This window comes from Panthera leo, chromosome C1, assembly GCF_018350215.1.
Source record: "Panthera leo isolate Ple1 chromosome C1, P.leo_Ple1_pat1.1, whole genome shotgun sequence".
Taxonomy (NCBI): Eukaryota; Metazoa; Chordata; class Mammalia; order Carnivora; family Felidae; genus Panthera; species Panthera leo.
The window spans coordinates 33,574,452-33,601,000 of record NC_056686.1 but is presented as its reverse complement, the minus strand read 5'-3'; the positions used below and the strand labels follow the sequence as shown (position 1 = coordinate 33,601,000).

The following is a 26,549-nucleotide window of genomic DNA, read 5'->3' as shown; positions in this document are numbered from 1 at the left end:
TCTCAAAATAAATAAATGAGCTTTAGAAGAAAATAAAAAGAACTAAGCCCAATAATAGGGAATTGGTTGTCAGAGGACAATTATCATCTTGATTGCCTACTTCAGACTCATGCCAGTCACCACCAGTTAGATAAATAGAAGGATGATTTTTTCCTAGTTTAAGCATTTAAGGGGAGGAGAAGTACTGTAAGAACTGTGGTCCCGAGATCAAGATGGCCTTTTGCATTTCTTAGCTGGCGTGGTCATGGCATGGCATATAGAAAAAACACACTTCTTGTCCAGCCATTGCCAAGGGGCGGTGCTCTAACTTGTAAACAATTATTTTTCTCTGGGCATCAGTTTTCTGTAAGATGAGGGATTAACATATTGCTCAGATGTAGTATAATTTAGGGTTACATAGAACTTGATCCTCATTTAACTCTGGGAGGAAGAGAATTGTCAAAATTTAATCCCAAGATATATTCCGATAGTCCTATTGGGTCTCCAGCTGGATTTTAGGGAGCTCTTGTTTCAGTGGTACTTGGGGAAGCTAATCTAGAGACGAGCTCGGACACCCCTCTGTACACTCACACTGACACGTGCTTACCCCTTGACTGAAATGTGTGTGTCTGATGGAAAAGGTGAGGTACCTGGTACCTGCTTGAGTTTTTAATGTGTATGTGGTGTATCAGAGAAGGGGACTGAGGCTGCATGCTGGTTTGACCTTAGTCTGCAGACAGTTGGGTTGGGGAAAAGTTGGTTTCTCCTGGGAGAATGGCAAGCAGGCAGTTTTGCATAGCAGAACAAACAGCACACTGGGACAGCACACTGGGAGTGGGGAGGTCACTTTCAGGTCCACCATGGATACTCTTGGTATCTTGGACAAAGTGCTCAACCTCTGGGCCTCTTGTCCTCATGTATGAAACAGGACGTACAAGATTCCTTTGAGCTCCAGTTTGCAGAACCGGGAAGATGTGCTCCCTGCTCCAGCACACCCTACGTGGTGGTCAGCCCAGATTCACTTAACACGAGCTGACAATATTTTGTGTTTCAGATTCGGCAGAAGCTGCAGGCTAAACAGGCCGCCATGGAAAAGTCTGAAAAGGCTAAGCAACTGCGAGCGCTTAGGAAATACGGGAAGAAGGTAAGAAGATGTGGGCGCACGGGATGAGGCCGAGTGTTTTGTCAGGCTGGGGTGACTGGGTCAGGTCTGCTTCCATGCCCTGTGTGTGCTCTGTCTTGTGTTTATTATCTCACCGTGGGGAGTATGTGCTCGTATCCACGAGCACAATCTTCCCTTGACACCAGGGTCTCACCAGGGGTAGCATGGTAACTGTAGGCAATTCATTCATTCCACTGGGCCCCATTTGCTCATCTGTACAGTGAAGAGGGGAGTCCAGATCAGTGGAGTCCCAACCTGACCACAGCAAAATCACCTGGGGAGGTTTTTCAAAACAGATTTCTGGGCTTCAGAATGTCTGGGAATCTGGGTGTTTTTTTTTTTCCCTTCCCCGTCATGCCCCAGCTTCTCAGATGATTCTGAAATGCATCCTGCTTTGAGAATCACTGGTCTAGATGATGTGAAGTCCTTGAAAGAACCATATTATTGTGATCCAACTGAGAGGGAAAAATGGCACCCGTGTGCTTGAACTATGAACGTCTGAGTTCTAACATGAAAAAAACCTCAGGTAAAAAAGGGCAGGCATACCATGAAACTCTTTGGTTTTTCTTTGTTATTTCATGGTTATTTAGGAAACATGATGACAGGAATTGAAGTCAGGGTTGTGGGAAGAAGGGAGTGTGAGGAGGGTCAGCAGAAGTGTTCGGACCTTGTCCGCGTTTTGGACATAAACGCTTGTGATCGGGGTGCCGAGCTGCTGTCCACATTGGGAGTCACTTCACTGCCGGATCCTCAGCAGAGTAAGAGTAGATGAGTGTCCTGTCCTGTGCGGAAGGGCAGCTGCGTATTTGTTGGATTGATCTGGTGGTCGATGGCCGGGGCCAGCTCAAAGACGTGGGCATTTGGTGTAACAGAATCTAATTTGTCAGAGCCAAAGAAAACGTCACTGGCGCCTGTTAGCTCACTGTTGCTAACTTGAAGAAACCTCACAGCAGCGATTCTCAACTGGGGATAATTTTGCTTACCAGGCAACATCCGGCAACATCTGGAGACATTTTTAGTGTCACATCTCCATGGGGAGTGTGCTACTGGCATCTAGTGGGCGGAGGGCAGGGAGGCTGCTAAAGCTCCCACAGTGCGCTGGGCAGGCTGTCCACCCCCCAACACGGAGTGATTCCTGTTCGAGCTATCAGTAGTATGGAGATTGAGAATCCCTGCCTTTGAGTATTGGCATCTTCTTTTGTCCTTACAGCCTTTTTTCTTTTATGTTTTTTGAGAGATTGTTTGTTTCTGTTGGTACTTTCATGCCTCATAACGGAGTGGGTTTGACACTTAATCTGCTCACATATAACGAACGGAGAGAATTGGGTGTAGACCTAGACGTGATTTGCCGTGATTTTGTAGGCAGGATGGTGGAATGGGGTAAGAGTGCAGACTGCCTGGGTGTGAATTCAGCTGCGTACTTTCCCACTGCGTGACTTGGGCGAGCTGCTTAACTTCTCTGTGCTTCAGTTTCAGGGGTGATAGGGATTTCTACTTCACTGGGTGGTTGAGAAGATAAAGTAAGAATATGCTTAGAGCCTTAGCATAGTTCTGGCACACGTAAACGTGCGGTGGTGGTGTTAGCACATCGTTGTTACCGAAAGCATGTAGGCACTTACAGCGATGGTCTGGAGTGGGTATGACGGCCCTGTGTTCATGTCCAGGTGCAAACAGAGGTTCTTCAGAAGAGGCAGCGAGAGAAAACACATATGATGAACGCCATTAAGAAATATCAGAAAGGTCAGTATATCTCTGTCCTAAGGATACAGGGAGCAGGGGTAGCTGCTAATTTGAACACATACTGCTCTGGAGCCTTGATTGATTTGCAGCCACGGGGCCTAAGGTTTGGGGACGGTGTGGGGGAACAAGATGTATCTCTTAAAGTTAATTTAGCAAGTAACAACCTTCTTTCGAAGCTCAAGCTCTTCTTAAAATGAACGTGTCAGTGCTGATCAAAGTACCTCTTCCCTCCCAGGCTTTTCTGATAAACTGGATTTCCTTGAGGGGGATCAGAAAGCTGCTGCACGGAAAACAAAGGAAGGAGCCAAAGGCCAACAGATGAAGAAGGGGTATGAAGGGTTTTTGTTTGGTTTTGTGATGGGTGCTGTGCAAGCGAGTCACGGGCACGGCAGCGAGTTCCACAGGAGTGGCCTCGAGTTGAGAGAGCACAGTGCTGCCTGTGGCCGGGGCTTACCGGCCCATGTGATGGGTCCTTTTAGCTGTATCAGTCTTGGGAGATTAAAGTAGGGTGGTTTAGGGGGCACCTGGCTGGCACAGTCATTAGAGCATTGGACTCTTGACCTGGGGGTCATGAGTTCAAGCCCCACATTGGGTGTAGAGCTTGCTTTAAAAAATTAATTAACTAAAAACCAAAAAAACTAAAGTAGGGTGGTTTAAGGATTTGGCACATTTTAAGTGGATGCTCAGTAAAAGTTGCTCACGGTGTAGACCGGAGGTTCAGGTCCAGAGCCTGCCACTTTGGGCAGCTTTGAGCAAGTTTTACTTGACCTTTCTGAATATTTGTTTCCTCATCTATGAAAATGAGAAAATTGTATGCACCTCATACCATTTTGCAGATTAAAAGGGTTAATGGCAAAGATTATTATTTTCTTCTTAGTTCACCTTTATGCATCCCTGGACCCCAGGCCTGGGGGAAATGATAATTTCTGTAGAATATATGAATGCTATGATCAAGGCATTTGAGGGAGTAGTGTGGAAGAACATTTTAGAAATAGCTGACCTGGTCTGGTGATGAGGGCGTGAGGATGGCTCCCTGGAGGAGGGTGCCACCTGAGCTTAGTCTGAAGGATGAGTAAGAACCAGGAGAATAGGAGAGACACTGGTTTTGGAAGAAGGAAGAACACGAGAGAGTGAAAGCATAGAGGTGAGAACAGCAGTTTGTGTATGAGGGAAGAGCAAGCATTTGGTGCCACTGGGAGTGCGGTGTGGAGCAAGGAGGAGTGAAATGTAGCTGGAGGGGGCCCTGGGCCAAGTCACAGAGACAGTGTTTGCCTTGTTGAGAAACTTGGGTTTTATCCAGTAGGCACTGGGGAGACATTGAGGGCTTTACTCAAAATTATGAGTAGGTCATATTCATGTTTTTGAAAAATTAAGTGTAGGGGCGCCTGGGTGGCGCAGTCGGTTAAGCGTCCGACTTCAGCCAGGTCACGATCTCGCGGTCCGTGAGTTCGAGCCCCGCGTCAGGCTCTGGGCTGATGGCTCGGAGCCTGGAGCCTGTTTCCGATTCTGTGTCTCCCTCTCTCTCTGCCCCTCCCCCATTCATGCTCTGTCTCTCTCTGTCCCAAAAATAAATAAAAAATGTTGAAAAAAAAAATTTAAAAAAAAAAAGAAAAATTAAGTGTACTCGTATAAAGGATGGACTTGAGGGGGGCAGGATAATTGACTAGGGGGCTATTACAAAAGTCCAGAGAGCAATGATAATGACCCAAAAGGGGTAACGGGGGCAGAGAAGAGAAAACCGATTGAAGAAATATTCAAGAAGTTAAACTAGCAGCACTCAGTAATTGTGTTGGGTGTAGAGAGTGAAAGAAGGAATAATCAAGGCTGGCTCCCAGGTTTCTAGCCTGGTGGCTGAAAAGGTATAGTTCCACCAGCCACCAGCCTCAAGTCACTGCCTTTTTTTTTTTTTTTTTTTTTTTTTTTTTTAAGTCGGCTCCACACCCAGCGTGGGGCTCGAACGAATAACTGAGAGATGAAGGGTCTCATGCTTTACTGACTGAGCCAACCAGGTGCCCTACCAAGTCATTGCCTATATACAGGAGGTGAAACCAGTCTAGGAAGGGAGATGGCATGTGATTTTGGATATGTTGAATTTGAGATTTCCTGCAGGGAGACCAGTTTTAAAATTTATGATATTTGAATGTTAATTGCATGTACTATCCTTGAAGGGAGTAGAAACAACTGAGGATGATCTAGCAAAAATTAGTGAAAATAGAAAACTCTTCAGAGAGAAGAGGTGAGCCACAAAATGTATGTGAAACCTTTCCTGGTTCTTGCTTTGTTTTCTTGATCTAGTGGTTAACACCATAAGTAGATGAGCTTGCCTGGGGGATTTTTAGAGTAAGAATGTAGGGCCAATGATAAGATTCTGGGTAACAAAGTATCTAAGAGATTTTGCTTAGACAGGAAACTAGGGGTAGTCGTAGGCCATAAGACTCATCAGGATTTGCAGTGCTGTGGGTGACCTGTAAGCCGGCATTTTTCCAGGCCCAATGCTAAGCGACGCTATAAAAACCAGAAGTTTGGTTTTGGTGGAAAGAAGAAAGGCTCCAAGTGGAACACTCGTGAGAGCTATGATGATGTATCCAGCTTCCGGGCCAAGACAGCTCATGGCAAGGGCCTGAAGAGGCCTGGAAAGAAAGGATCAAATGTAAGTGAGCCAAGGGGTCACATGAGGGGCTGGATCACCTCCTCTCCCATCCCACACCTACCCGCTCCCTTCCTTTCCCTGGGGCAGAAGATCAAGCTGCTGTGTGACCACATGCGGTATTTTCTTGTTCCATAGAAGAGACCTGGAAAACGAACAAGAGAGAAAATGAAGAGCAGAACACGCTAAGCAGCATCTTTGTATATGAAGAACCAAGAGAAAGGGATGCAGACTTGGGATTTCACAATACAGTTGGATCATCTTTTGGTTTCTTTTTGTAAAAAATTCTTTCATAAACTAAAAAATTTTCAAAGAAACACATCCTCTTGGTTAAAAACTCAGGACTGAAAGATTGAGAAGTTACTTTTATGTATTAAGATTGCTGTTTATTGATGATAATTTAGACTTTGAGCCCAAATTGCCTTCCTTTTATGATATTTGGAGATTTAATGTATACCTTCCTCATCCTTCCAGGTAATTGTATCATGGTTTTAGATAAATCAAGAATCAGTGTTTATACATTATGATTGTTAAAATACCAATCACTGTCAAACTAGTTGTACTCTGATAAAATTTCCTTTGTGATACAGCTTTTGGGTTTTCCTTGAGTTGATTATCACCCTTATTTTCCTGTGTGCCTAATTTTCCTTGTATATCTTTATTTTTCCTTAGACCTATGTCATTTTAACCAGCTTATACTTTTCTGCTCCAACCTAGATCTGTCATGCAGCTGTCACCTTGTGTCTTCTATACCATCTACATCATCAGCTACATCTTAGCTTATGCCTTCCTTTGGTGTGTACCATCTTCTGGTATCTTCTAAGGAAGGGGAACTTGAGAACTTCCTACATTTCTGCAGTTGCCTTTAGTTTGGCTGATGGGTATTGTCCCGACAATGTTGTAGGCATTGCTTCTCTGTTTTGCTGCCTCCTCTCCCCACTGAGAAGTCACTGCCCTTCCCTTTCCTTCTTTCTGGAAGCTTTTCTTCACCCAACGATCTGAAATTCCATGATAACATGCCTTGGTGTGGGCCTGTTTTTTATTCTTTAATTAGGGTATTTAGAAGGATGCAGGTTCTTCAGTTCTGGCAAATTTTATTTGATAAGTTCTCCCTATTTTCTTTGTTCTAATTCTGGAATTTTTGTTAGATTGTGAAACCCTTCCAGGGATCTTCTAAGTTTGTATTTTCATTCTACTTTAGGGGAAAGATTCTTTTGATTCTTTGTCTAATCATTTATCGAGTATTTATTTTAGCTTTCATTTTCCATTTTATTCTAAGCATTCTTTGTTCTTTTATCTCATAATGTGAATTATAGTTTTGGTTTTTTTAAGGCTTTTCTTCTGTTCCCTTCATTCTGTTTCCTTGGGTTTTCCCCTGCCCCACCTGTGCATTATGATCCCCTTTTTCATGTTGAGCTGTGTGGGTCAAGAGCACAGACTTGGGCCAGACTGCTGGGTTTGACACCTGTTTCTGCTGCTTACTTGTTGTTTGACCCTGGGCACATTAATTTTTCTGTGCTTTGTCATCTTTTTATATACATGAGAATAATATCTACCCAAATGTCAGCATTAAGTGAGTTAATATATGTAAATGCTTAGACTGTTGCCTGCCATATGATAGGAGTTTATACCTGCTTAGAATTATTTTGCTGGGGGGTAGTTTCTTCACGTCAGCCTTGGTGGTACATACTTGAGAGGTACTCAGATGCTGCCTGGAAGCTACGCATAGGTTGGACGTGGGTGGGCGGGCCACGTTGCATGTTGGGTTTTACTCCGTGTTGATAGGGAAGTTTACCTGTCCTCCATCTCTCCGTTCCAGTTTAGAAACTGTATTTTAAGGAGGCTAGAATATCTGAGAACTGTGTAGTCTTAAGCAGGAAAAAAATTCATTTTTACATTGTTTCCTTGTGGGATCATTGTCCAAAAAAGGACATTTCTGGTTTTATGATACTTTCCAGTACAAAAAGAATGAATTTCGTTTTTGTAAACTCATTTCGATTAACAAAATTCTGAGCAAACAGGTCCCGTTTTCAGAAGACCAAAATGTTTTACCCTGACCTATTTTTGACAATCTACAATATTAGCGGATGGAGTAATGTATCCATTAAAGACTTTGAATTACGTGTGGAACATAATTGAGAGTTTTAAGAAAGGAGAACAGAGGTTAGCAGTAGTTTCCGCTGCGAAGGCCAAAAGTAAGTCATTACTGCTAGTACTTGTACAGGATTTGAAACTATGTTGCTACCTCCCCCCCCCCCCTTTTTTTCTTATATAGCGAATGGAATCAATTTCAGAGGTGGACTTCATAGAAGTCATTTAAGTCATTTCCTCTGCTGTTTCAGCCCTCAAAGGATCACCAGGGTGCAGGCAGTAGCATCCCTCATATTGCATTAAATTGCAGTCCCATGCATGGAGGGATAGGTGGGGACCTGGCAGTTCTCAGTGCCAAGTGCAGGCTTTTCTTGCGGTGTGTGGATTTCGGTTGTAAGGGCCCTTCTTGCTATGCCTGGATTTCAGTGCTCAAGGTAGCAGTTTCTCAGCCACACTGTCCACATTTCAGTTACTAAAAGTGTTGTTAACTGTGAGTAATGGCAGGAAGTAGCAACTTTGCTGCCAGCTCTCCTGTCCACAAATCCCTACTCGATACTTAGTGACCAACTGTCACTGAAAGTCTGGTGGTGGGTCGTGGCACATCTCAGTTCACGCACAGGTGGCCAAGGGTGCACTTGTGTTGCCTCTTAGCCTCCCAGGGACAAACCCACATGACATTTTACAAAAGTAGACAGAGGAGGATCAGGCAACAAAGTGAAAGCGCAACAAGTAAGCGACTGTGATAAGGTTGGAAGTGACGTTTGAATAGGATGCTAGGATGCGAGTGGAGCCGCAGGAGAAACAGGTGACGAGAGAATGGTGACACTTGCTTTCTGGAGATTGGATACGCAGCCAGAGAAGGAGCAAAAGCGAGCCTATAGACACAATGAGGAAAAAGATGGAGATGTCCCAGAGGAGGGGACACTGGTAGCAAACCTCACGTTAAAGGGACTCCTGGAGGTATTTTGTAACATTGAAAGGCCAAATGATAAAGTGTTGGAGGTGAATCCAAGCTTGGGGAGTCAGACAACTTGCCAAGGTGTAGAAAGGAAGCTTGCTCTGTGTCATACAAGGGAAAAAGGCAAGCACTTTTTTTTCACAAATGAAACACTTGATTCTCAGTGATTTTAATGTTTTAAGTTACAGTCTACCAAATATTAGTTTTACTATTTTTTTTTCATTGTCCGCATTTAACAATAGAAGCTTTTAATACTTTGACGAACTTTAAAAAATGTATTCATCATCGTGGATGTTGTATTTTGAGAGAAGCATAAAAGGTAGACAGTTGATAGGCAGAAACGTGAGTCTAATTTTCTGATCTAGTGTAAATTATAAGATAGATCAGGTCCCTGGTTCTTTCTCGTCACAAAATTGTCAGCTCTGAAAGTGGTCGTTGTGCTCCTACAAGTCTGTTCCTTTAAATACAGCATGTTCAATTCCTTCTCAATGTCACCGAAAACAAAACAAAAAGAAAGCTGTTACTCTGTACCCAGGCAATCCTCACTTTGCACAGCAGTGCAGGACTGTTAAAATGAGCTGCTTGCAGCTATGGGGGTAGGGAGGGTGCTTGGAGCTTTCACCCCCTCTCCCGGCACACACCCCCCCTCCCCACCCCAGCACCTTGATGTGCTCACCAACTGGAAGCTCTCCCAATCCTGCAGTTTGGGTTTGTTTTGTTCTTTTTTTTCTTTTCTTTTCTTTTTTTCTTTAATGGGGTTTTACGGCGTAGGCATGATTGATGAAATCACTGACCATTGGTGATGGTTCACCTCTTGTCCCTCTTCCCTCCCCAGAGGTTGGGGGTAGGGCTAAAGTTCCAAGTTTCTAATCAAGGCTTGGTCTTTCTGATAAGCAGCCCCCATTCTGCAGCTATCTAGAAGCTGCCAAGAGTTCCTCATTTGAATAAAATGTGGGGTGCCTGGGTGGCTCAGTTGGTTAAGTGTCCAACTTCAGCTCAGGTCATGATCTCAGGGTTTGTGAGTTCAAGCCCCACATCTCTGTGCTGTCAGCACAGAGCCTGCTTTGGTTCTTCTGTCCTCCTCTCTCTGCCCCTCCCCTGCTCGTGCTCTCTCTCGAAAATAAACATTAAAAATTTTTACAAAGAATAAAAGATGGCCCTATCACCTCTCTCAGGAAATACAAGGGATTTAGGAACTACGTCAGGAACAGGGGACAAAGACATCTATCTTTCTGTGACATCACAGGTCACCTCCTGTTTCCGTTCCAGCAAAACAATTATAATAGTTAAGAGATACTGGCACATTTCTAGATGCCCAAGTAGTCATTACTAATTAGTCATCATTGCATTGTATGAAAATGTCTCCCAGGGGAAGGCCACTTGGATTTGCAGTCTTGATCTGCAGTTTGATCTGTCAGGTTCCAAAAGCAGGAGTGATCTCAGCAATAGAGGGCTTTGACTTTCAGGCATAACTCAAGAAGGGCCTAATGGAAGAGACACCTGGAGCAAGGTATCCGAGGGAAGATGTGGGGCTGCCGTGCCCTCTTGGGCACGCCCCCTCCCACACCCTCCGTGTGTTCACCAGCCTGGAGTTCTCTGGCTTTTTTTTTTTTTTTTTTTTTTTTTTTTAAGATTGAGAGAGAGAAAGTGGGTGAGAGCAGGGAAGAGAGAGAGGGAATCCTAAGCAGGCTCCAATATGGGACTCAGTCCCACAACCTTGGGATCATGACCTGAGCCAAAAGACACTCAACTGACTGAGCCACTCAGGCGCCCCTCCCCCACCGGCACTTTTCCAATAGGACTTCCAAGTGGTACTACGTGGGGGTCTTTAGAGCCATTTCATTTTTCCAGAGAGGAACCTTCCAGCTTCAAACCTGGGGTAAAAGCGCAATATATGTGTGGACTAGGGGTTCAATCTTACTTTCACCGATTTTCCTTGGTGGTGTCACACCTCACTCCTACCCTGTGTTTTACTTTGTGTCCCGGATCCTTGGGCTTTTTCCATTTCCCTAGGAGTAGACCTCCACTGTATGAGGTGTTAGGTGTCTGGCTGGTGTGTGTGTTGGGGGGGGAAGGGTCTCCCTACCAATGTCCATTCTCAGTTCCCTGCCTCACACCCCTGTCTCTCTGAGTCAGAGGTGTCCCAGTCGGCATGTCCCATTTGTGATGTCCTCACCTTCCTCCATCAGCTTCCCATCTTCTAAATATGTCTTCAGTCTTCTTGGTAGCTGATGTTCCTCTCTCATTCTCTCTGTTGTGCATCCATACCTTTTTTGTCCTTTTATTATCCCTTATTGGGATCCGGGGAGGCAGAGGAAATACTGTATGCATCTTAAACTGGGATTCTGCCGCCAGTTTTAAGATTAAGGATATGAACCGGTGGACTTGGGCAGAAAGGAGAAATGTGAGACTCCAAACAGGAAAAGTCAGACTGAGGCTTCAAAATAATCTTTAGTTATCCAGGCAGCACACACATTGGGTATTAAAGACAGGGCTGCTGTCACCGCTGGGACACTATTTGTGGCGATCATCCTCTCCCAGGCTCCACATTTTAGCCTTGTACAGAGTGATGTCATTGTAGACCCTGAAGTGGTTCAGCCTGCGGTCACCACGTTCGGGGCTGACCTAAAGAGGAGAACACGGGTGTCAGAAGGAAGCTTCTGGAGAGGGGGGATGACGTGGGTCCCGTAGTTGGATGGACCCGGGCCCCCAAAGCACTGGAGGCTTCTCCTTGCTCAGCCTTGTTTGGGAAAAGGAGATGACAGCAATTGCATCAAAACAGTCGTAGGACTGAATGAGAGTACCTATATGCAACGTGGCTGCTCTTGCCTTTCCCAGGCTTGAGTTGGAGGCCACGCCTGTGGACTGCTGGAATGTATGCTCCACGAGGGCGAGTCCCGTATCTGTGGCACTCACTGCTTATCCCCAGCACCTAGAACAGTATCCAGCATACACTAGGGATTCAGTACACATCTGTTGAATGAAGGAGTGGATGTTGTTGAAGCAGTCACACAGGGAACTAAGAGCAAGCACTCTGACACATAAATCTTACAGAAACTAGAAGATTAATTTATGCAATTAACTGAAAGGCTACATTTTCATCAAATGTTACTAGGAGAGCAGAAGCTGAGAGGTATTCGAGTATGGCTTCCCCAGTGTCCTACTATTGGGATTGGGGTTCTCTGCTAGTCTAGGGTCAGGCCCTGCTAGGGGGTAAGGAGCCAGCCCTAAGGTAAGTTAGGCCTGATCAATTCTTCTGCCCCCAAATGTATCACTCTGGAACTCCGGCTTAATTGCCTTTTATGGTTGCAAAACACCTGGATCTAACTTTTTTGGGAGGAATACTTTCTTATTATGCCAGCAGTGCCATCTAATGGCATTGTAATGATGAACAGGCTTGACCTATTTGCAGACCCTTTGCAACTCCACAGTGATGGCTGATCTGGCATGCACAGTTGGTTATCTGCGAGGCCTAGGAGGGTCCCCCTGGCCGGGACAGCCATGCTTGTGCTTCCTGTCATGGCCGGGCGAGCCTGCCATGAGATGTGCTGGTCAAAGATGCATTTCTGGGGGAAGGGCCGAGATGGCAGAGCAATATGGAAGTTTTTTGTGTCTCTTGTCCCTGAAATGCAGCTAGATCAACACCAAACCATCTTGCACACCTAGAAAATTGATCTGAGGATTAACTCAACAATCTGCATAACTTAAGCCACAAACTTGACAGGTATGTGGTGCAGAGAGGTTAACTGGGGGAGAGAGAAGCCTCAGAGGGCAAGGAGCTGTTTTTGCTTGGAGAGAGAGGATGGAGACATGGGGTAGAATAGAGGAAAGGCACTCCTCCTGAAAGCATCTGGAGAGAAAGAGAAAGAGTGGAAACACCCATAAGGTAATTAACAATAAAAGGAGAAAGGAGAGGATTTAAATTTCATTAAGACTCTATAAACAGGGGGAGCACAGAGTCTGAAACTCTGCAGCTCGATACCTGATAGACCTCTGGTGGGAAGGGTGAATCCCCAGGAACAGACAGCGAGATCTGAGGGGTCCTTGGGCCACACAGGGAGAGGCAGTTCCCCAGCTGGGAGGACGTTTGGTAGAGGTTGTGCAGCCTCCCCACAGGCAAAGGTCCCAGCAGACCCCAGAGAACAGCCACATTTGCTGGTGCTGGAACAAGGACGTTGAGGTGGTGAAGACTGGTGCCAGATGTGTGTTGTGATTTTCCATAAACCCTGAAACGCTGTTGCTATGTGATTGCATGAACTTTTCCTGGGGCGGCTGGCACCCAGCCGCCGTCTCTGGGCAAATGCAGCATCACGGTCATGTGAGCATTCCGAGAGGTGGGCCAGCACTTGGCCACTACTCTGTGAGACCCTCCCCCAGAGGGTCTGAATGGGTCAAAACCACAGGGCCCTCAGAAGTGAGGGGTTTGGAAACACAGCCCCATTGAGATAAAACTCAGGATAGGGGTGCTTGATTGCCAGTAGGCGAGCACAGAGTTCTGATACTAGAGACTGGGTAGCTGGGTGACACAATTTTCACTGCTCCTGCACATGCACATACACACGCGCCACAACAATCCACCCCAGTAAGCTAAGCAGCACCATCTAGTGGAGAAATGGAGTTGTTACACCAGCCGCTGGCCAACTGACCAACTGTGCTCTAGAGGAACACAAGTCTCTCCACCTGCTTAGGTACAGACTATAAAGTGCTTCATAGTTTGACTTTAGGGGAAACTGGATGTAATTTCCATCGTATTCCTTTCTGTTTGCCTGTCCATCTATTCCACTTTTTTTCTTTTTCTTTCCTTATTCTTGAATACAGAAAGAGAAAAATTTATTTTTATTTTCTGTTTTTATAAAAAGATTTTTCTTTAAAATTTTCTACTATGTTTACCAGGGTTTTTTTTTTAATTTTTTATTATATTTTACTTTCATCATTTCACTTTATTCTATTTTATTGTATTCATTTTTTAAAACTTTCAAGTGTTTTCTTTTTTTTTTTCTTTTCTTTCCCTTTTTCTTTATTCTATCAAGGTCCTTTCAACAACCAGACCAAAACACACCTAGGATCTAGCATCCTTTATTTGATTTTTTTGTGTTGTTTTTAACTTTTAATTTTTATTTTATTAATTCTTTTTCTTCCTCCAAAATGACGAAACAAAGGAATTCACCCCGGAAGAAAGAACAGGAAGAAATGACAACCAGGGACTTAATCAACAGAGACACAAGCAAGATGTCTGAAACAGAATTTAGAGTCACAATAGTAAGAATAGTAGCGGGGGTTGGAAAAAGCATAGAATCCCTTTCTGCAAAGATAAAAGAAACAAAATCCAGTTAGGATGAAATTAAAAATGCTATAACTGAGATGCAATCTCAAAGGGATGCCACAGCAGCAAGGACAGATGAGGCAGAGCAGCAAATCAGTGATATAGAGAACAAACTTATGGAGAAAAATGAAGTAGGAAAAAAAAGAGGGAAACTGAGGCAAAAGAGCATTAGAGAACTCAAATGAGAATTAGAGAACTCAGTGACTCATTAAAAAGGAATAACATCCAAAAAAAAAAAAAAAAAGGAATAACATCCAAATCATAGGGGTCCCAGAAGATGAAGAGAGAGAAAAAGGGGTAGAAAGTTTATGTGAGCAAATCATACTGGAAAACTTTCCTAACCAGGGGAAAGACATAGACATCAAAATCCAGGAAGCACAGAGAACTCCCACTAAATTCAACAAAAACCGACCATCAACAAGGCATGTCATAGTCAAATTCACAAAACAAAGGAAAGAATTATGAAAGCAGCATGGGAAAAAAAGTCCTTAACCTACAAGGAAAGACAGATCAGGTTCACAGGAGACCTATCCACAGAAACTTGGCAGGCCAGAAAGGAATGGCAGGATATATTCAATGTGCTGAAGTGCATCAAGAATATGCAGCCAAGAATTCTTTATCCAGCAAGGCTGTCATTCAAAATAGAAGGAGAGATATAGTTTCCCAGACAAACAAAAACTAAAGGAGTTCATGACCACTAAACCAGCCCTGCAAGAAATTTTAAGGAGGACCCTCTTAGGGGAGAAAAGATGAAACAAAACAAAAAAGACCAAAAGCAACCAAGACTAGAAAGGACCAGAAAATTCCACCAGACACTACAATTCTACAGGCAACATAATGGCAATAAATTCATATCTTTCAGTGCTCACTCTAAATGTCAATGGACTAAACACTCCAATCACAAGATATAGGGTAACAGAATGGATAAGAAAACAAGATCCATCTTTATGCTGTTTACAAGAGACCCACTTTAGACCTAAAGACATGTTTAGATTGAAAGTAAGGGAATGGAGAACCATCTATCATGCTAATGATCACCAAAAGAAAGCTGGAGTAGCCATACTTGTATCAGACAACCTAGATTTTAAAATAAAGACTGTAACAAGAGATGAATAAGGGCATTATATCATAATTAAGGGGTCTATCCAACCAAGAAGACCTAACAGTTGTAAACATCCCATCATGGCACACCGAAATATAGAAATCAATTAATCACAAACATACAGAAATTCATTGATAATAATACCATAATAGTAGGGGTCTTCAACACCCCACTCACAGCAATGGACAGATCATCTAATCAAAAAATCAACAAGGAAACAACGGCTTTGAATGACACACTGGACCAGATGGATTTAACAGATATATTCAGAACATTTCATCCTAAAGCAGCAGAATATACATTCTTCTCCAGTGCACATGGAACATTCTCCAGAATAGATCACCTACTGGGACACAAATCAGCCCTCAACAAGTACAAAAAGATGGAAATCATAACGTGCATATTTTCAGACCACAACACTATGAAACTCGAAATCAACCACAAGAAAAGATTTTGAAAGGTAACAAATACTTGGAGACTAAAGAACATCCTACTAAAGGATGAAAAGGCTAACCACATTGTTAAAGAGGAAATACAAAAGTACATGGAAGCCAGTGAAAATGGTAACACCACAGCCCGAAACCTCTGGGACACAGCAAAGGTTGTCATAAGAGGAAAGTATATAGCAACCCAGGCCTTCCTAAAGAAGGAAGAAAGGTCTCAGATACACAACCTAACCTCAAACCTTAAACAGCTGGAAAAACAACAGCAAATAAAACCAGAAACCAGCAGAAGATGGGAAATAATAAAGATTGGAGCAGAAATCAGTGCTATTCAAACAAAACAAAACAAAACAAAACAAAACAAAACAAAACAGAACAGTAGAACAGATCAATGAAACCAGAAGCTGGTTCTTTGGAAGAATTAACAAAATTGACAAATCTCTAGCCAGTTTGATCAAAAAGAAAAAGGAAAGGGCCCAAATAAATAATATTAAGAAAGAAAGAGGAGCAATCACAACCAACACTGCAGAATAAGAGATAATTCTTATTCTATATAATTCTATATTCTATATAATTCTATATAATTCTATATATATTCTATATAATTCTAGATTCTATATAAATCTATATTCTATATAATTCTTATAATAATTCTCTATAATAAGAGAATATCATGAGCAATTATATGCCAGTAAATCTGGAAGAAATGGAAAAATTCCTAGAAACATTTAAACTACCAAAACTGAAACAAGAAGAAATAGAAAATTTGAATAGACCCATACCAATAAAGAAATCAAATTAGTAATCAAAAATCTCCCAAAAAACGAGTCCAGGGCTGGATGGCTTTCCAGAAATATTCGACCAAACATTTAAAGAGTTAACACCTATTCTTTTGAAGCTGTTCCAAAAAAACATAAATGGAAGGAAAACTTCCAAACTCTTTCTATGAAGCCAGCATAACCTTGACTCCAAAACCAGACAAAGACCCCACTAAAAAGGAGAACTACACACCAATTTCCCTGATGAACATGGATGCAAAAATCCTCAACAATATATTAGCCAACCGGATTCAACAATACATTAAAAAAATTATTCACCACGATCAAGTGGGATTTATACCTGGGATGCAGATCTGGTTCAATATCTGCAAAACAAACAATGTGATTCATCACATCAATAAAAGAAAGAACAAGAACCACATGATCCTCTGAATAGATGCAGAGAAAGCATTTGACAAAATACAGCATCGTTTCTTGATAAAAAACCCCAAGAAAGTACGGATAGGAGGATCGTAACTCAAGATCATTAAAGCCATATATGAAAGACCCACCCCATATCATCCTCAATGGGGAAAAACTGAGAGCTTTCCCCCTTAAGGTCAGGAACAAGACAAGGATGTCCACTCTTGCCACTGTTAGTCAACATAGTATTGGAAGTCCTAGCCTTAGTAATCAGACAACATAAAGAAATAAAAGGTATCCAAAATCGGCAAGGAGAAAGTCAAACTTTTACTCTTCACAGATGATGATACTCTATATGGAAAACCCCAAAGATTCCACCAAAACATTGCTAGAACTTATTCATAAATTCAGCAAAGTCACAGGATATAAAAATCAATGCACAGAAGTCAGTTGCATTCCTACACACCAACAATGAAGCAACAGAAAGAGAAATCAAGGAATTGATCCCATTCACAATTGCACCAAAACCCATAAAATACCTAGGAATAAATCTAACCAAAGAGGTGAAAAATCTATACACTGAAAACTATAGAGAGCTTATGAAAGAAATTGAAGGAAACACACAAAAAAGGAAAAATGTTCCATGTTCCTGGCTTGGAAGAACAAATACTGTTAAAATGTCAACTACCCAAAGCAATCTATATATTCAATGCAACACCATCATTCTTCACAGAGCTAGAACAAACAATCCTAAAATTTGTATGGAACCAGAAAAGACCCCAAATAGCCAAAGCAATCTTGAAAAAGAAAACCAAAGCAGGAGGCATCACAATCCCAGACTTCAAGCTATATTACAAAGCTGTAATCATCAAGACAGTATGGTACTGGCACAAAAACAGACACTCAGATCAATGGAACAGAATAGAGAACCCAGAAACGGACTCACAAACGTATGGCCAGCTAATCTTTGACAAAGCAGGAAAGAATATCCAATGGAATAAAGACAGTCTCTTCAGCAAGTGGTGCTGGGAAAACTGGACAGCGGCATGCAGAAAAATGAACTTGGACCACTTTCTTACACCATACACAAAAATACACTCAAAATGGATGAAAGACCTAAATGTAAGATGGGAAGCCATCAAAATCCTCGAGGAGAAAGCAGGCAAAAACCTCTTTGACCCTGGCCACAGCAACTTCTTACTCAACACATCTCCAGAGGCAAGGGAAACAAAAGCAAAAATGAACTATTGGGACCTCACCAAAATAAAAATCTTCTGTGCAGTGAAGGAAACAATCAGCAAAACTAAAAGGCAACCAATGGAATAGGAGAAGATATTTGCAGATGACATATCAGATAAAGGGTTGGTATCCAAAATCTATAAAGAACCTATCAAACTCAACACTCAAAAAACAAATAATCCAGTGAAGAAATGGGCAAAAGACACGAGTAGACACTTCTCCAAAGAAGACATCCAGATGGCTAACAGACACATGAAAAACTGCTCCACATCACTCATCATCAGGGAAATACAAATCAAAACCACAATGAGATACCACCTCACACCTGTCAGAATGGCTAACATTAACGATTCAGGCAACAACAGATGTTGGCGAGGATGCGTAGAAAGAGGATCTCTTTTGCACTGCTGGTGAGAATGCAAACTGGTGCAGCCACTCTGGAAAATGTTATGGAGGTTCCTCAAAAAGTTAAAAATAGAACTACGACCCAGCAATTGCACTACTAGGTATTTATCCAAGGGATACAGGTGTGCTGTTTCGAAGGGGCACATGCACCCCCATGTTTATAGCAGTGCTATTGACAATAGCCAAAGTATGGAAAGAGCCCAAATGTCCATCCACAGATGAATGGTTAAAGATGTGGTATATATGTATATATATGTAATGGAATATTTCTCGGCAATCAAAAAGAATGAAATCTTGCCATTTGCAACAACGTGGATGGAACTAGAGGGTATTATGCTAAGCGAAATAAGTCAGTTAGAGAAAGACAAATATTATATGACTTCATTCATATGTGGATTTTAAGATACAAAACAGATGAATATAAGGGAAGGGAAGCAAAAATAACATAAAAACAAGGAAGGGGACAAAACATAAAAGACTCAAATATAGAGAACAAACTGAGGGTTGCCAGAGGGGCTGTGGGAGGGGAATTGGGCTAAATGGGTAAGGGGCATTAAGGAATCTACTCCTGAAATCATTATTGCTATATGCTATATATGCTAACTAACTTGGAGGTAAATTAAAAATAGATAAATACATTTTAGAAAAGGAAATAAAAAAATAGATGCATTTCCACATGCATACTTTGTACCCACGGGAGCCAGGCCTTTTGTCTTTAAGAAAATGAAGACTAACAAGCTAAATTACTTGTGCTTCGTAATATTTTTAAAGTTGCTTAATTATCTATGTTGGATAGTTTACCTTCACAACTCTCTGTCCCTGTCCGTATACACTGTATGTTAGTCCCCCACCCCTCCTCCTCCTCTGTCCCTTTGAGCACTGCTCTCCTGGATTCAGTCCCCTTGTGAAGGTGGGAGGCTCCTGCTGGACCCACTTCTTATCTCCCAGTCTCCTCTCTCTAGGGCAATGCCCCATCTCTGAGGAGGAGCCGTTGCAGCTATTTGCTAAGTCCATTCATTCATTCATTCATTCATTCATTATTACTCAGCTGTTTACTCCAATCTCCCCATTGTAGCGCCTCAGCAGAACCACACGTCCCAGACTAGAGCCATATAAATAGGCGAGAAGACCAGGCCCACGGCAGAAATTCAAGAACTACAGTGTGTAGGCAGTTCTTGGGAAGGTGCACACTAGAAAATTACTCAGTAGCGGAAGACATCTGGGATCAAGCCAAGGGGCCAGGAGAAGCACCCCATCGGTCCTTGGTTGGGCTAAAGCTCTCCTTTCTATTCCTCCTAACCCACATCATAGCAGCCCCCATTTATTGAACACTTACTATGTGCTGGGTACTGCCCTAAGCAGTTTATATACATTGTCTCAGTTAATTCCCACAACAAACCTTCAAGTGTCCATATTATTAACCCCATTTTAAGGTGGGTAAACGGAAGTTGAGAGGTTCAGTTTCCACAGCTAGAAAGTGGTGGAGCTGGGATTTGAACTCCAGCCGCTGGCACCGGAGCCACCATGTTACGTTGATGCACGGAATTGAGCTGAATGGTGCAGGAGCAGGAGACATGTGGTGCTACAGAAACGTACCAGGAAGGTGCCCAACTCTACCTGGGGGGGAGTGGGGGGTGCACATCCCTTAATGAGACTTTATAATGAGGTGCCTCCTGAGTGGTCCTGAAGGCTGAGTAGAACTCCCCAAGGAGTACAGGCTAGGGATCAGGAGGCAGGCTGCAGGAGCAGTAAACTAAGGATACAGGGTGTGCAAGACCTTGGTGCCTTTGAGGTAATGAAGGAAGCTCTGTCAGAGCTGAGGAACAGTGTCTCCAGCTTCACATCAGGTGCGAAATATACAGATGGACTAAGAGCCAAGTGTTAAAAAGACACGACAACTTGGGGGGAAATCTAAAAGGAAAGCTAGTCATTTTGCAACTCTGGATAGTGAAGGTGTTTTCCTAAGCAAGGCACAAACCCCAGAAACTGTGAGGGAAAAGGCTGGCACGTTTGACTACTTAAAAACTAAAACTTCCTAAGTGACAAAAGACACGAGCCAGTTCAAAGACAAACGTGGCAGGAAGTTCTTCAAATTCTCTGTTCGAAACCCTGCTTTTCTTCCTCAGTAACAGAAGCCCCAGCTCATGTTGGGTGACAATGTGCTGATGATTACATTTCCTGGGCTCCTCGCAGCTCCCGGTCCCCTTCCAATCAAATGAGGTGTGTGTTACCAGCATTCCCATTTTACAGATAAGGGAGTGGAACCCTGTGATGTTACGTGCCCAAGATCGCCCTAGTAAAAACTGGTACGGCAAACTCAGGCAGTCACCGGCAACCTTTGGTCAACACTTACACGGCAGTTGCTATGTGTTAGGCACCGTTTAAGGCACCTTACAAATACAACCTCCTCTAATCCTCATAGCAAACGTATGAGGTGATGTCTGTAATATCTCCATTCTACAGTGAGGGAACAGAGTCAGGAAAGAGTTTAGTCACTTACCCAAGGTCACACAGCTAGGAAGTGGTAGCCAGAGTGGAAACCCAGCCAGTCTGGCTTCATATACTGCTTTTTTAGCCACCACCTCTGTTGCCTTTGGGCTCCCGAAGTAAAGGAGCCACACTTACCAAGGGCTCTGAGTCCCATCCGATTTCTTGGCTTTCAGTCTGTGTCTCTGGGTATTTCTTCCTTGGCCCCAGGGCAGCATGGTGAAGAAGATTTAGAAACCTGGCTGGGAGATGAGGCATGAGTTATGAAGGAGGCAGGATTTGGGTCCAAGAGCTCCCATGCTCTTTACCCTGGCCACATCCTTCCTTGGAGATACGGCACATGGCCTCAGGGGCCTGCCAAGGCCTTGCAAAACTCATCTTTCAGCAAGTATTTGTTGAGCACAAACTCTGTGCCAGGCACTGTTCTGGACCCCAGAGGTAGAGCAGTGTGACAGTTATGGTTCGCGCTCTCCCGGAGCTTGTGGTCTAGGTGGGGGGATAGGGGACCCAATACACAAGGGGACAAATAAACCGGATGGTTATAGTGATGCTAGCTGTGTAGAAGGGGGGAGGCGAAGGGGCACGCAGAGACAAGGGTGGCTACTTTAGACAGGATGGTGAGGGGAGGTCTCTCTAGATGCCAAGCAGGAGCCAGCCCTGAGGGAGAGGCAGAGGAAAACCACACTACAGGCAGCAAGAACAAAGGCACTGGGGCACGAGCAAGCTGGGCCAATGTGGCCGTGGTGGAGAGAGGAGGCGGCTTGTAAGAAGGTCAGATCCTTCGCACGGTGATATATATGGCCACCACCCCCACACGTATTTGTAACTCCACAGCTTGAGCACTTTAAAAGTTTCATTTTTCCATTTCTATCCTACTAAGTCTCAATTTGAGAGAGGCGGTTTGACAGTGGGAAGAACCTGGGCTTCGTAGTCAGGCATTCCTGGCCCTTCCACTACGCTCATCTGTAAGATGGAAGGCAAATATCTACCCCAGCAAGATGACTGAGGATGGATGAACGAATGTTAATTAAGGGCTGGCATCGGGCTGAGCTTATCCTTAATATAAGCAGTTAGCAATCAACTGCTGCTTAGCTCTCAGGCCCCTCACCACCTGCTCTTTTCCTTATTGCTGCAAGCCCCCAGCTCCTCTCCTTTCCTCTAGCTGGGCTACAGATAGCACGCTTAATTCCTACAGATAGCTGTAGCTACATATAGCTACAGATAGCTGCTCTATTAGTCTCTTGTCCGTCTCACTATGATACAAGATCCTCCCTCCTCCTACCCACCCCCACCTTCCTACCCTGACCTCCTACATAAACCTTGCGTCTTTCCTCCATCAAATTCTACTCTAAGAAGGTAGAGGGGAGGAGGAGAGCTTGCCAGGAAGGATTAGACTTTCCATCAAATTCTCTTCCATCCTTCCTGAGTGTGGCCCCGCCCACTTGCATATTGCAGCCATGCCAAACTACCCGCAGGTCTTGGGCCGTGCTGGTGTCTCTCATTTCTGTGCCTTTCCATATAACTCAGAATGTCCTTTCAGTCTCCTTTACCTGACCTACTCCACCTCACCATGTTACCACCTCCTCCAAGAAGACTTCCTAGAACTCCACTGTTGGACTAGGGCACCTGTTTTCTATGTTGTTGCCGTCTCAATTTTACTCTCAATTTCCTCGTCTGTCTCCTTCACTATGGTATGAGGTCTCTACCCCGCAGATACTGTTCTAAGTACTTGCATTACTTTGTTATTCTCACAACAACCCTGAGAGATAGGTTCTGAGAAGTTAACAAATCTGCCCAAAGTCACAGCTAATGAGGGGCAGAATCAGGATTTGACTCAGTATGACTTCAGAACCTCTGCTTGTAACAGCAAAGATGTTTGGTGAGTGGATGAATGGATACAGTGTCAAAGCCATTAGGAGCATTTTTCTTGGCTTGGCAGTTAATGAACCTGCTGTATGGTTGAGTATGCCAATCTCCAATGAGCTTCATGAGCGTGAGCCCAATTTTCAGATGATCAAAGTGTTGCCCTAAGGTACCGCTATCCCAAGAGGCCTCCCTAGCCAGCTGCATATCTGTGCTCTATCTCAATGGTGTTCATAAGCCCTGGGACTTACCATCTTCAGGTTCCTCCAGGTTATCATGCCAAGACATGGGCTTTCTGGTGATTGTGTGAACTAGAGAAAAACAGCATCACAAGCTCATGTTAAAACATTCACACCCTGCCGTCTCAACGACCCACCCTAGGCCAGACACCTGCTGAGCATTTTCTGAGTGTTTGCTGCATGTCAGGTATTGTGCTGGGCACCAGGGAATAAGGCCCGCAAGGACCTCACAATCCAGAGAGGCACTGTCCAGCATAGTGGCCGCCAGTCGCATGTAGCTACTTGAATTTGAATATTTGAAATTAAATACCAATTAGAAATCCATTCCATGGGCACACTAGCCACATTTCAAGGGCTCAGTAGCCACAGGGGGCTAATGGCTACCATTTTGGGCAGCATAGATATAGAACGTTTTCATCATTACAGAAGGTTCTCTCAAACAGCGGTGGTCTACAGGGATGTAGACATACCAGGCAGCCAAACAAGGTTGGACACACACTGATATATCAGAAGACTATGTGAAAACAGAGGTGCAGAATCCACAGACATCCGTTCAACCCATAATTACTGTGCACTGGAGACAGGGCTATAAACAGAGAAAGTTCCTGTGCTGATCTTCTATTTGTGGTGACAGTAAACAAATAAATATTTGGGCCAAAATAAGTGAGATGTAGAACAGTAAAGTATTTTACACGGGTAGAGAGTTGATGGTGGGATGGGGAGTGAGGGTGTCTCATCTCTAAGGAGACATATTAGAGCAAAATTTCAAACAAAGAGAGGGAATGTGCTGTGTGAGGACATGTGGGAAGAATCTGAGAGTGAGCTTGGTGAGTTTGAGAAACATCAAGAAGGCCAGAGTACTGCAGTGCAGTGAGATAGGTGGAGGGCAGTAGGAAATGAGCAGAGGCCAGAAGGAACCAGTAGTCTCCCAAGTGATTTTTTACCTCAGACTCCTACCAGTAAAACCTTCCAAGCATGCGCCTAATACATGTATATTTATAGAGTCTCTATATACTATGAGCAGTATAATTTTTCTTTATGCCTAAAAATAAACATAAATACAAGTTCTAGCACAAATACAAGTTCTAATATTTCCTGACTTTGTCCCAATGGATCATATGAATCACGTGCCCAAGGGACAAGAGCCAGGAGATCTAGAAAGCCTGAGTGTTGCCTGAAGGGATTATTTAAATTGTGGGAATGGAACAAGTTTAAACAGAATTGGACAGTTAATTTGCATTCCTGAAATTAGTGGTTGGGAGCTCCAGAGGAAAACTAGATTAGTTATGAGCAAAATGAAGACATTACATTTTCTGTACTCTCACCACACACACACACACACACACACACACACACACAGGGTAACTGAGGAGATGGGTATGCAGTTTAGCTTGACTGTTGTAATCATCTCACTCTGTATATGTATATCAAAACATCATGTTGTACATCTTAAATATATGCAATTTTTGTTTAGAAAATCACATTACATTTTCTCTGCAGAGCTGAGCTGCAGTGGACTACTGTTAATTAGGCCCGGAAGTTGGGGGAGAAATTCTGGAAGAAGAAACAATGGTACCGAGGCAGGGGAATGGTGTGATGTATTTAGGAAATCCATTCTATTTAGACACGGTGGGACAGAAGGGAGTGTGTGGCTGGTACAGAGTGGGCACTAAAATATTTATTAAAGGAGTAGTGTGTGGCTGGGGAGGGGAGTCCCACTGGGGCTGGGTGGGCAGCAGAGCCAGAGTCACAGGGGTCTTCTGTACTGACTGGTTTAAACCTCAGTTCAGAAGCTGTGGGGCCACTGAGGATTTTACAGAGGGAATGGTGGGATGGAACTCACTTTTAGCGTAGCTCCAGGAGGATGGAGAGGTGGGGGTGTGGGGTGAGGAGGGCTTGGAGGAAGAGGGTAGTTATCTCTCTCTCTCTCTCTCTCTCTCTCTCTCTCTCTCTCAGTGCAGACAGAAGTGAGGAGGCTTGGGGGTGGGGGGAAGAGGCTGGAGAGGTGGACTCAGGCCCTAATTAGAGGGTGGAAGGAAGTGAGAAGTAGAGATGCCTCCACAAGCACCACAGTCTTTTGCTGAGGTAAGAACCCGGAAGGGTCAGGTGAGAGAGATGTGACCACTTCCACGTGTTTGGAGTGAGGGAGAGAGAGACTGAGGATGACTTCTAGGCTACTAACGTGGGTTGTGGTAACTTTTGCTCAAAGATATTCTGGAGTAGCAGCAGGGGGGGCGGGAGAGGTGTGGATGCCCCCAGTTTTCCAGCTGGTGAGTCTGAGGTACTCATGGGTTGTCCAGGGGAAGAGAGCTGGGCAGTGGTTGGGTTCATGGGTCTGGGGCTCCTTTTGAGACCCAGAGTCATTCAGGGGCAGCTGATGTTACCGGACCAGATGCAACCACCCAAAGAATGTGCCAAGTGAGAAGAGTAGGGGCAGGGCTGTTTTATCGGGGGACGCTATGGGCCCTGAGTCCACCATCCCTGAACTTTCTGAAGGGCTAAGACATTACTAGAAGCCTGGAGAAAACAAACAATCAAACAAACAAACAACTAGCTTATTAACAACAAACCAAAACACAGAGCAAGACAAAACATAAAATCCTACAGCCCCTCCAGTAACCCTCTGTTTGTTCTCCATATTTATGAGTCTCATGCTTTGTCTGCCTCCCTGTTTTTATATTATTTTTGTTTCCCTTCCCTTATGTTCAGCTGTTTTGTCTCTTAAAGTCTTCATATGAGTGAAGTCATATGATATTTGTCTTTCTCTGACTGACTAATTTCACTCAGCATAATATCCTCCAGTTCCATCCACGTAGTTGCAAATGGCAAGATTTCATTCTTTTTGATTACCGAGTAATACTCCATTGTGTGTGTGTGTGTGTGTGTGTGTGTGTGTGTGTGTATATATATATATATATATATATGCCACATCTTCTCTATCCATTCATCTGTGGATGGACATTTGGGCTCTTTCCATACCTTGGCTATTATCAATAGCGCTGCTATAAACATTGGGGTGTATGTGCCCTTTCGAATCAGCACTCATGTATCCTTTGGATAAATACCTAGTAATGCAATTGCTGGATGGTAGGGTAGTTCTATTTTTAACCTTTTGAGGAAACTCCACACTGTTTCCCAGAGTGGCTGCACCAGTTTGCAACACAAAAAATACTATTTAATCGCGGTGCGTGTGCATTTTAACATATTAATGTATTTGATGGGATGCGGAGTGAGATAACCCTCACCCCCAACAATCAAGAGTCCTGAAATCTAGGAAGGGGGGCGAGGTCAGAGAAGGCGTCTCCTACTGTGCTGCACCCCGCACTTCTGCCCCGCACCCTCAAGGCCCCTCCTTCCTGCCTCGCCCCTGTCCCCTTCTTCTGCCCCAAGCGCCTCTCACCCTTGCGGAGGGGATTCACGTGGTACTCTGTGTAGAGTTTCTGGGTTCTAAGCTCTTTGAGGTACAATTCGCGCAGGATCTGGTTCTGATGGACCTCATCTATGATCACCTCCTTTTGGCGACCGGCCATGACTGTGGCGGGGCTCCGCTCAGATCCGTCCAACTACTTCTCACTGCCCTGGATGGCTTGCGGGTGCGGGGAGACTGCCATCTCCTGGCAACGGCGTCCCACGCTGTCTCCAGGCAACGGCGTCGCCTTCCGGCAACGGCGTCGCCTCCCTCGGACCCCC

At 44.0% G+C, this 26,549-nt stretch overlaps 2 protein-coding genes across 3 annotated transcripts in view; one reads left to right on the top strand and one right to left on the bottom strand.

Moving 5' to 3' along the window:
* EBNA1BP2 (EBNA1 binding protein 2) overlaps positions 1-6,117 on the top strand; it is an 8,229-nt gene extending 2,112 nt beyond the window's left edge. Inside the window, exons 5-9 of the mRNA XM_042950613.1 lie at positions 1,034-1,123; positions 2,806-2,881; positions 3,117-3,210; positions 5,369-5,531; positions 5,667-6,117. Of these exons, the coding sequence (XP_042806547.1) occupies positions 1,034-1,123; positions 2,806-2,881; positions 3,117-3,210; positions 5,369-5,531; positions 5,667-5,717 (474 nt within the window). The 3' untranslated portion in view covers positions 5,718-6,117. The remainder of the gene's footprint in view (positions 1-1,033; positions 1,124-2,805; positions 2,882-3,116; positions 3,211-5,368; positions 5,532-5,666) is intronic.
* On the bottom strand, positions 5,131-26,549 carry FAM183A (family with sequence similarity 183 member A). Of its 2 annotated transcripts, XM_042950616.1 has the most exons (6): positions 26,260-26,511; positions 22,872-22,931; positions 20,896-20,999; positions 10,754-11,202; positions 5,593-5,673; positions 5,131-5,511 (listed from the first exon to the last, which is right to left on the bottom strand). In XM_042950616.1, the coding sequence occupies exons 1-4, from the start codon at positions 26,387-26,389 to the stop codon at positions 11,092-11,094; spliced, it is 405 nt and encodes a 134-aa protein (XP_042806550.1). In that variant the 5' UTR covers positions 26,390-26,511; the 3' UTR covers positions 5,131-5,511; positions 5,593-5,673; positions 10,754-11,091. The 2 variants fall into 2 exon arrangements, with proteins under 2 accessions (XP_042806550.1, XP_042806551.1); XM_042950617.1 differs by lacking the exon at positions 10,754-11,202 and having other exon boundaries at positions 26,260-26,549.